Raw genomic sequence first — 11,870 nt, forward strand, 5'->3', positions numbered from 1 at the left:
TTTTTGTATTGGTCTTAAGTAATATTCTAATTTTCTGAAATACTGAATTTGAGGTTTTCATTAGTTGTCAGTTATAATCATCAATATTAAAAGAAATAAACATTTGAAATATATCTGTGTGTAATGAATGAATATAATATACATATATTATATATACGTATATATATACTGTGTATATACAGTGTATCACAAAAGTGAGTACACCCCTCACATTTCTGCAGATATTTAAGTATATCTTTTCATGGGACAACACTGACAAAATGACACTTTGACACAATGAAAAGTAGTCTGTGTGCAGCTTATATAACAGTGTAAATTTATTCTTCCCTCAAAATAACTCAATATACAGCCATTAATGTCTAAACCACCGGCAACAAAAGTGAGTACACCCCTTAGTGAAAGTTCCTGAAGTGTCAATATTTTGTGTGGCCACCATTATTTCCCAGAACTGCCTTAACTCTCCTGGGCATGGAGTTTACCAGAGCTTCACAGGTTGCCACTGGAATGCTTTTCCACTCCTCCATGACGACATCACTGAGCTGGCGGATATTCGAGACTTTGCGCTCCTCCACCTTCCACTTGAGGATGCCCCAAAGATGTTCTATTGGGTTTAGGTCTGGAGACATGCTTGGCCAGTCCATCACCTTTACCCTCAGCCTCTTCAATAAAGCAGTGGTCATCTTAGAGGTGTGTTTGGGGTCATTATCATGCTGGAACACTGCCCTGCGACCCAGTTTCCGGAGGGAGGGGATCATGCTCTGCTTCAGTATTTCACAGTACATATTGGAGTTCATGTGTCCCTCAATGAAATGTAACTCCCCAACACCTGCTGCACTCATGCAGCCCCAGACGATGGCATTCCCACCACCATGCTTGACTGTAGGCATGACACACTTATCTTTGTACTCCTCACCTGATTGCCGCCACACATGCTTGAGACCATCTGAACCAAACAAATTAATCTTGGTCTCATCAGACCATAGGACATGGTTCCAGTAATCCATGTCCTTTGTTGACATGTCTTCAGCAAACTGTTTGCGGGCTTTCATGTGTAGAGACTTCAGAAGAGGCTTCCTTCTGGGGTGACAGCCATGCAGACCAATTTGATGTAGTGTGCGGCGTATGGTCTGAGCACTGACAGGCTGACCCCCCACCTTTTCAATCTCTGCAGCAATGCTGACAGCACTCCTGCGCCTATCTTTCAAAGACAGCAGTTGGATGTGACGCTGAGCACGTGCACTCAGCTTCTTTGGACGACCAACGCGAGGTCTGTTCTGAGTGGACCCTGCTCTTTTAAAACGCTGGATGATCTTGGCCACTGTGCTGCAGCTCAGTTTCAGGGTGTTGGCAATCTTCTTGTAGCCTTGGCCACCTTCATGTAGCACAACAATTCGTCTTTTAAGATCCTCAGAGAGTTCTTTGCCATGAGGTGCCATGTTGGAACTTTTAGTGACCAGTATGAGAGAGTGTGAGAGCTGTACTACTAAATTGAACACACCTGCTCCCTATGCACACCTGAGATGTAGTAACACTAATGAGTCACATGACATTTTGGAGGGAAAATGACAAGCAGTGCTCAATTTGGACATTTAGGGGTGTAGTCTCTTAGGGGTGTACTCACTTTTGTTGCCGGTGGTTTAGACATTAATGGCTGTATATTGAGTTATTTTGAGGGAAGAATAAATTTACACTGTTATATAAGCTGCACACAGACTACTTTTCATTGTGTCAAAGTGTCATTTTGTCAGTGTTGTCCCATGAAAAGATATACTTAAATATCTGCAGAAATGTGAGGGGTGTACTCACTTTTGTGATACACTGTATATATATATACTGTATATATATATATATATAATCACTGAAATATATTAAAACATTAAACCCACCACCTGGTTTCTACACACACTGTCCATTTTATCAGCTCCACTTACCATGTAGAAGCACTTTGTAGTTCTACAATTACTGACTGTAGTCCATCTGTTTCTCTGCATGCTTTGTCAGCCAGGTATTATTTAGGTGTTAGATCATTCTTAGTACTGCAGTGACACTGACATGGTGGTGGTGTGTTAGAGTGTGTTGTGCTGGTATGAGTGGATAAGACACAGCAATGCTGCTGGAGTGTTTAAACACCTCACTGTCACTGCTGGACTGAGAATAGTCCACCAATCAAAAATATCCAGCCAACAGCGCCCCGTGGGCAGCGCCCTGTGACCACTGATGAAGGTCTAGAAGATGACCAACTCAAACAGCAGCAGTAAATGAGTGATCGTCTCTGAGTGGACAGAGTGGACAGCAGCGCTGCTGTGTCTGATCCACTCATACCAGCACAACACACACTAACACACCACCACCATGTCAGTTTCACTGCAGGGCTGAGAATCATCCACCACCTAAATAATACCTGCTCTGTGGTGATCCTGTGGGGGTCCTGACCATTGAAGAACAGGGTGAAAGCAGGATAAAAAAGCATGCAGAGAAACAGATGGACTACAGTCAGCAATTGTAGAACTACAAAGTGCTTCTATATGTTAAGTGGAGCTGATAAAATTGACAGTGACTGTAGAAACAAGGAGGTGGTTTTAATGTTATGGGTATTCTACTCCAGGCATTCTATTCTATTCTATAACCTATTCCCATTTTATACAGTATTCAGAATTACAGTTTTCCATTGTTACCTACTTTAATATCTTATCTAAAATATCATGATGCAAATTAAGCCTCAACATACAAGAAATATTGTCTACCTTTGACAAATAGTTTATGCATCTTGTTAGCTACATGTTAGGAATTAATGTAAATATTCTAAAATATGTTTAAAAAAAACCTACAATGCATTTTTGTCATTTTTATCAGTTTATATATTTTGGGCCAGTATTAGCTGGTTTTTGGTTTAAATTGGTTCCTCCTTCCAAAGTGTGGTCTGCCCTGTGATTTTTGGAAGCAGTGTTAGTATTTACCTTCACCATGATTACAACATAAGGCACATACTATTGGTGTTCAAGCTAAAGAATAACCTTTTTTTTTATTATTTGTAACCCATCATGACATGTTCTCTAATTTTGTCAGGGCTTGGTATGATTAGTCTGGAGAGGGCATACCCTTTGACTTTGGGCTCCAACATCGGAACGACTACAACTGCCATACTTGCTGCACTGGCAAGCCCTGGAGATAAGCTGCCTGCTGCTTGTCAGGTATTAAAAAAACAATTGTCAATATTTATATAAGGGTTCTTCAAAAAGTTTTTATACTTTTTTAAACTCTAATTATTAAGAATTTCAAAAACAAATGACATGACTTTTGTACATAGTCACCTTCCTGTATTTTTCCCAGCGACGTACCATTTTTTAAAGCTATCAGCAGAAAATGTTTTTGGTTAAGTGTGTAGCCACTGATGCACCACTGCTTTCACATCATCATCACATGAAAATCTTCCTCCCCTTAAAGCTTCTTTGAGCGTCCAAAAAGGTTGAAATCAGATGGAGCTAAATCCGGACTATAAGCTCTCTCAGTCTCTCAGACACAACCAATTACTACTCCTCCCACCCTCACCCTCAAAATATAAAAATGGTGAAACTTTTTTTAATGCATTTTCTCCCCATTTTCCTCCCGATTTAGCACACTCAATTTTGTCTTCCGCTGCTGAGAGATACCAGATTGCATCCAAGAGTGCACGTCACTGTACACGCCTCTTCCGACACATGTACAGCCCTCCTCTTCTCGCCCCTGCATTCTGCACAGGCGTTTCATCCGCCAATCAGGGTCCTTACACAGCATATGAAGACCCACCCACTCACACATAGTCCAATTAGTATCTGCTGCAGGCACCGCCAATTATGCCCGCCAGATGGCGCTCAGCCGACTGGTGGCATTACCGAGTTTCGAACTGAGGAGTTCAGAAACTCGATGCTGGTGTGCTAGCAGAATATCCCGCTACGCCACCTGGGCACCCAAAGTGGGGAACTTTTTGAAGATCCCTCGTATTTAGTAATTTTTTTTCAGTGAAGTGTGTAGTGTACTGATACCAGAGTGTGCATAATTCTTAAAAATAAAAAAAAATCTTTTTTTAAATGTTAGGACAATAGGTGAAATGCACATTAAAACAGAAAGCACAGTAAAACATCATATACAAGTATTTAATTAAAACAACATAAAAATAGATTATGTTAGATTAGATATTAGATAGATTAGATAGATTTTTGATATAGAATGTTTTAACCTTTATTTTTTGTCAATAAATTGCCTGCAATGCATTTCAAAAAGGAAATGTGTGTTGGAATGATCATCTGTTTTTGGAACTATTCAGGGGTAATTGTGTTGAACAGGTGAAAGAAAAACTGCATCACAACGGCATAAGGTTTTTCAGTGCATGACTGCAAAGCAAAAAATTTGAAGATTTTACCATCTGCAGTCCATAATATTATTAGAGGATTTAGAAAAATCCAGAAAAAAAGCTTTGTGTAAAAGGCAAACCTGAAGAGGTTTATAAAAAGATTCAGAACAACAACAAAAAACATTCTTTAACACATCCTCAATATCATTATCTACAGTGGAATTTTTTACTTAAATTTCTAGAAATTTAAGTAAAAATAGAATAGAATAGAAAAAAAAAATAATTCACAAGGCAATTAGAAAGTTTTCATTATATCAATTAATTTTGCCGATAGTGGTGTGCGATACTGCAAAATTTGGTATCAATCCGATACCAAGTAAATTCAGGGCCAGTATCGCCGATATTGATACCGATACTTTTTAATAATTAAGGTAGATGCATCTTCAAATTGCTAAATCTGAATGAATTTTCATGAAATTTTGGTGTATTATTGTAATACATACATTTTTGTAAGTAGCTGCTCTCAGTAGGGTTGTAGATAACTTCAGTTGTTGAAAGCGGTCCGCTTTCTTGTTTCTGGTGCTTTACTTTCTCACAAATTTACCATCAGGGCATATCACCACAAAGTGGCTAACGCATAGTTGTTTTTGCTGGGTGAATACATTTGTACATTTTTAATAGTGACCGAATACATGTGTCCTTGTTAATTTAAAATAAAAAATCGATGCTATTCTGTTTACATTTATAAGCAAAAGTCAAAAGAAAAGAGCTCTCATTCACCAAAACCTACCAATGTACTGATGTGATGTCTGTTAGGATTATAACAGTGTGACGGTACCACAACAAAACCCAGCAGAGCAGGAGGGGAGGAGCAGGGTAAGCATGTAAGATGTGAGAGGAGCGGTGTCCGTACACAGACATGGTCTTTACTTTCTGGCGAAACAGGAGAAACGTACTGAATGTAGCGAAGAACAAGTAAAACTAAAGTATCGATCCCATCACACTAGTATCGATCCGATACCAATACCAACATTGGTATCGATAATATCGATATTTGGATTGATCCGCCCACCACTAATTGCCTAATTGTATTCGTTCATTGTCTGTTTTACCATTGCTTTACCCTAGTCAGGGTTGTGGTGGGGACAATTCACCCGGCAAAAGGTAGGCCACACCCTGGAGAGGTCACCAATTCATTACAGGCCACACACACACACATCTCCAATTAACCTGACCATGTCTTTGGACTGTGGGAGGAAACCAGAGCTCCCGAAAAAACCCACGCAGACACTGGGAGAACATGCAAACTCCAAACAGAAAGGACCCAGACAGCTCCACCTTAAAATCAAACCCAGGCCCGTTTTGCTGTGAGCTGATAGTGCTACCCACCAAACCAACTTGCCTCCCTATTACAAAATGTATAATAAATAAATTATTGCAGCTGCAGATCAAACAGTAAAATAGTTTTAAAAGTTCAGAAAATTGAAAAGAATAATAAAAAAAGTTGACATACAAAAAGACAAGAAGTTTTATAGTGGTACGTTGAATGGTGAACCAGAGATGCGGTTGTGTTTAGGACACTGTGGCATGGTGGATAATCTGCATACTTATTATAGCTGAAGCATGTTTATTCCAGAGATAAGGGAGAGTGGGCCAAAATACAAAGTGAGTCATCAAGTTTTGTGCCTTTCTGTTTCTCAGAAAAACAACGTGGTGTAAATTGCCTGCTTGTATCCTGAATGCTAAAATTACTACAGCTTATCAAGTATGCCGGATGTTTTCATGCATCATCCCTTTCTCAGTGGGTGGCAGAATTAAGGAAAAATATATTAAAGGCATGTGGCTTTCTTAAAATAGCCTTCTTTTTTTGTCTCTAGATTGCAATGTGCCACTTTTACTTCAACATTTTCGGGATCTTGCTGTGGTACCCGCTGCCGGTCAGCCGTTTACCCATCCGCATGGCAATGGCGTTGGGAGAGCGCACGGCTAAATACCGCTGGTTCGCCGTGCTCTACCTGATACTCTGCTTCCTCCTCCTGCCGTCGCTCGTCTTCGGCCTTTCCATGGCGGGCTGGCATGCCATGGTGGGCGTGGGTGCTCCTTTCGCTGGCATCGCCATCTTCATTCTCCTGGTGAACCTGCTGCAATCACACAGCCCTGCTCACCTGCCCCGCTGCCTCAGAAACTGGGACTTTCTTCCTGTTTGGATGCGCTCGTTGAAACCGTTAGACAAACTAATCTCCAAAGGTACAGATCTCTGCTGTCAGTCTGACAAATCCAGTGCTACCACGCTCGACCCAGAGGCCTGTACCAGCTCAGATCCAGTTCACATCAAACAGGAATCAGTGGCATCTCACAGAAGAGTTCAGCCAGCCTACGTCAATCCTGCGTTGTCCTATCAGGACGAGTCGACTCCCCAGCCACGGATGTTTAAGCTAAAGGGACTGGAACGATGCAACAGCACACCACTATAGACATTAACCAATTATAGAAAATTGACCAATCAGAGCCAGTTTGTGTGTTTTAGGGTTCAAAGTGACGAAATTAAAACATCATAGATAGGACTGATGTGTGCTGCTTTCAGCCTAAAGCCCATTATATAATACACGGGGTTGATGATATCCATGTTTATTTAATCTTGAGATGTATAAGGATGTCAAGAGTACACTATTGGCATGCTACACCACCAGATAGAGATTTGTCCTTCATAAACAATGTGGGTGAGAATTTTTTTCAAGTGTGTATTGGCATGATGGAGAGCCATAATCTATCCAGGACTTAATTCCTTGATAAACAGAGATAAATTCTTGTTTGCCTATAGGTTTAGTCTATACAACGGCGGATTAGGGCCACTGTAAAAAATGTATGTTTAAGCTTTGATTTCGAGAATAAAGGAGAAATATTATGGCTAAAGTGTGTGCAGCCCTCGTAGGCCTGTCATTTCAGAGAAGCACGGGTCTCAGTACCTGGATTGGCACGCAAGCTCTGAGGGCAGCCTCCAATACATGTTACTGTGGCTATCCAATAACCCGTGATTAATTTTGGGTCATTCTTTGTACTGTACGCTTCCATCCACATGACATGACGACTAAACCTGTTAATGCAACCATTTATAGCGATGCCATATGGCTTTAGTTTATCATACGAGTCCAAAAGGCTTGGTTGAAATACTGGTGACGACACAGACGCCGAGCGCACCGGTAGCGTACATTCTTCTAAATAAACACAGTTTATTGCAAAGCCGTTTCAGCGTCCTTACGCTAATAACAAACTGGTGCTGATGTCTTTGGGGATTTCTTTATTTGTGAAACCGATACAAAAGTATTCTCAGAATCAAAACTTTAAAAAAAACAATTTCTTTAAATTAAAGTTACCCTAATATGCCATCGTAAGTCTAAGGTTTACTCGAGATGATTTTTTACATCACAGTGCTACGCATTAATACTGTGCAAATTCAGTTCTTTGCAGTGCTACTTCAAGTGATAAGCTTACTAATGGTGTATGGATGGTGTATCCCTGTCCTACACAAGCAGCCCTTATTTATATTTTCACCTATAAACCACTATTTTACTACCACCAATTGAATTAATAAAGGCAAATAATGCAAGTAATAACCAGAACTGCTGTTTATGCCACCTACACTATATAGCCAAAGGTTTGTGGACATCTGATCATGAGGTTGTTAAACATCCCATACCAAGTGAGTCCCCTTTCCATTGCAACTACAGTATAACTTCATACCCTGCCGTAAGAGAATTTCCATAAGTTTTTGTTGGATTGGTAAGCCAGGCTTGTCTACATTCCAATTGATCCCAAAGATCTTTATTGTGGTTAAATGAAGGCCTGTAGAGTTCCTCCACATCAAATTCGACAAACTGTTCTCTTTTTTTACTGGGCAAACAAACAAAGGCATGTGACCGATTTTATTATCTTATTTATACACCTGTTTGCGATGCGAATGCGTTAACTCATTTATTCAATGTCTGTTTTACCACTGCTTTATCCAATTCAGGGTTCATCACAGGGCAAACACACTCACACACACACACATTTACACCAGGGCCCATTTTTTTAATCTCCAATTACCGTGACTGCATGTCTTTGGACTGTGGGAGGAAACTGGAACTCTCAGAGAAAACCCTTGCAGAGAACATGCAAACTCCGCACAGAAAGAACCTGGATTGCTCCACCTAGGAATGGAACCCAGGATCTTCTTGCTGTGAGGCGACAGTGCTACCCACTGAAATTCAGTTGACTTGATAATTATCATAGTATGTATGATACTAGCCTAGACATTAGAACTGACATGTCAGTTCATAGCCTAGACTGAGACAGTATCTGGATCTTAACACTTAATAAGAGCAAGTAATAACAAGTTCAACCTCCGGCTGTAGATTAGATCACTGAAAAAAGATTAGGACCTGCCCCTTTTGATCACAGCAGACTTAGGTACTGTGAGGCAAGAAGGGCTTTAAAGGTTAGTTCTTAGCTTATTGCATCAGGCAGTGTCATGCTCTCTCTGTATTAACTTGAGTTCTGCTTCCTTCTAACCTCCTCAAAACATGCAGATGGCAAACTGCTTAAAATTGTCTTAAAGTGTGTGAAGTAAACTGCACCCTGTTCAGGGTGTATTCCCACCTTGTGTTTTTGAGTAGTGCCTGACCCACCAACACTTGACAGGAAAAAATAGACCTATGATTAGGACCCTACCTAATTCACAGTCGTGAAAATCATGTCACAGACCGTGAAATGAGCCGTTTCCCGTGTAATATGCAATTTGCTGTGAGATTGTGTCTAGCGATTTATCATTTTTCATTCATGTAGCATACGAAATATGAGGTGCAATATGAGGAGGCCCTAGCAATCACACGGCAATTAAGTTAGTAACAGACTTTTCTGCTGCGTGCTGACAATGTTTGATGTATGTGTTTATGTATTGAGTGCATTTTGTCCCTTTGGGGATTCCATAATCAATGGAAAAGTGTGCTTCTCTATACACGTGATCTTCTCTCTGTAGTCTTTGCTGCAACTCAAAAGAACAAGCCAGTAAAGTATTATGCTCTCGATAGTTTGTCTATGTACAGTTTATGTCTTACTTTATAAACTCAGCAAACTCGGTTACACTAGCAATCGGTTAGACAAAATGTCCAAGACAAAATGTCGAAGTCTAAAGCAGCTAAAAACACGACTCGGGTGACTGGGTTTGAAAAACTCCCAACTGATTATGTGGACACAGAGAGGTGATGTGTCAAAATACGGACATCATTCAATTTATGAGTGTAAATTAATGACTCCCACAAAATGTGGCATTTTACTTAAAAAATCCGTGAAATGTGCGATTTTTGAAAAACGGGGCCTGTCAAATTAAGCGCATTTCCCCGTGAATTCAGTAGGGCCCTAGTTATGATAGTTACTCATCATCATCATCATCATCATCATCTGTTCTGCTTATCCATTCAGGGTCGGGTTGGCAACAGTGCAAGCAAAGAGTCCCAGGCATCTCTCTCCCCTGCCGCTTCTACCAGCTCCTTTGGTGGAATCCCCAGGCGTTCCCATACCAGCATGGAGATGTAATCCCTAAGTCGACCCCGGGGCCCCTTCCCAGTTGGCCGTGCCTGGTATACCTCCAAAGGGAGGCATCCAGAAAGCATCCTTATCAGATGCCCGAACCACCTCAACTGGCTCCTCTCCACACGAAGGAGCAGCAATTCTACTCCGAGCTCCTCCTGTATTGCTGAGCTACTCACCCAATCACGAGAGTATGCCCAGAAGCCCGCCGGAGAAAGCTCATTTCGACCGCTTTACCAAAAGTCATTACCCAAAGCTCGTGACCATAGGTGAGGATAGGGACATAGATCGACCGATAAATTGAGAGCTTTGCGGCATGATAGTTACTGATGAACGAATTAATGACTTAATAATGTGTGAAACATTGTGTTCTGTGTAAATAGGCCTTAAGTGTGCTTATAATTACTGAAGAATTCAATGCCTGGTGTTATAATCAGACATGATTAAAAATCTGGATCAGAGTCTGTGCAACTGGGAGGCCAATTTATGACAATCAAACATTAACAATGAAGTCCACCCAAGAAAGTAGGACAGAGCCAGGTGGGTGTATTCACTGTTGCTTGGCTCATGTCAGTCATTCTTTCAGGGTTTAAATTAATCAAAGTTAAACCAGTGATAGTGATAGCTCAGTGGTTAAGGTACTGGACTAGTAAACAGAAGGTTGCCGGTTCAAGCCCCGCCGCCACCAAGTTGCCACTGTTGGGTCCCTGAGCAAGGCCCTTAACCCTCAATTGCTCATTGTGTAAGTCGCTTTGGATAAAAGCGTCTGCTAAATGCTGAAAATAAAAATGAAATGAAATAAAACATCCTTGATAGAACTGATGTGTCTTATTGTCTAAACATAAAGCCTTAAAGGAACACTACAGATGGAACTGGGTTAGTGTAGGTATACAGTATTTATCACCTTCCAATCAGATCATTAAAACCTTTAATGTGTTAATTTTGTATGACATGGGAACATGTGGAAGGCCATGAGCAGTGTAGTGTGTGATCAGTGTAATAAAGTGAAATTTAGACTTTACATGGTTTTCTGTGACATTTGTAATATTGACCGTTTAGCCATCAGTTTAAATGTCAAATGTTATTATCATGACTTTATAAAGGGTGCATTTGTGAATGTGGTTCCTTTTTTTCCCTTTTTTTTCTTTTTAACCATGTTTGTTTTTCAGGAGTGCTGGAGAATTCATTTCTGTTTCTAACATTAATTAACTTATTTTGTTCAATTACATAAATGAAGGTTAAAAAACACTTCAAAACACTTGCTCTCTTTCCCCATTTATCTGTTTACACATTATACACCGATCAGCCATAACATTAAAACCACCTCCTTGTTTCTACACTCACTGTACATTTTATCAGCTCCACTTACCATATAGAAGCACTTTGTAGTTCTACAATTACTGACTGTAGTCCACCTGTTTCTCTGCATGCTTTGTCAGCCCCCTTTCATGCTGTTCTTCAATGTTCAGGACCCCCACAGGACCAACACAGACTCACATTCTCTGGATCAGACTGGATCATTCTCGGCACTGCAGTGATAATGACATGGTGGTGGTGTGTTAGTGTGTGTTGTGCTGGTATGAGTGGATAAGACACATCAGTGCTGATGGAGTTTTTAAACACCTCACTGTCACTGCTGGACTGAGAAGAGTCCACAAACCAAAAATATATCCAGCCAATAGCACCACATGGGCAGCGTCCTGTGACCACTGATGAAGGTCTAGAAGATGACCAACTCAAACAGCAGCAATAGATGAGCGATCGTCTCTGACTTTGCATCTACAAGGTGGAGCAACTAGGTAGAAGTGTCTAATAGAGTGGACAGTGAGTGGACATGGTATTTAAAAACTCCAGCAGCGCTGCTCTGTCTGATCCACTCATACCAGCACAACACACACTAACACACCACCACCATGTCAGTGTCACTGCAGTGCTGAGAATCATCCACCACCACCTAGGGCAAGCTGTAGCC

General features: G+C 40.9%; 1 protein-coding gene across 1 annotated transcript in view; it reads left to right on the top strand.

Moving 5' to 3' along the window:
- Positions 1-6,804, top strand: part of slc34a1a (solute carrier family 34 member 1a) — a 53,271-nt gene extending 46,467 nt beyond the window's left edge. The window contains exons 11-12 of the mRNA XM_063000765.1: positions 3,067-3,191; positions 6,208-6,804. Of these exons, the coding sequence (XP_062856835.1) occupies positions 3,067-3,191; positions 6,208-6,804 (722 nt within the window). The remainder of the gene's footprint in view (positions 1-3,066; positions 3,192-6,207) is intronic.
- Positions 6,805-11,870: the final 5,066 nt, after the last annotated feature.

This window comes from Trichomycterus rosablanca, chromosome 1 (genome assembly GCF_030014385.1).
Source record: "Trichomycterus rosablanca isolate fTriRos1 chromosome 1, fTriRos1.hap1, whole genome shotgun sequence".
NCBI lineage: Eukaryota > Metazoa > Chordata > Actinopteri > Siluriformes > Trichomycteridae > Trichomycterus > Trichomycterus rosablanca.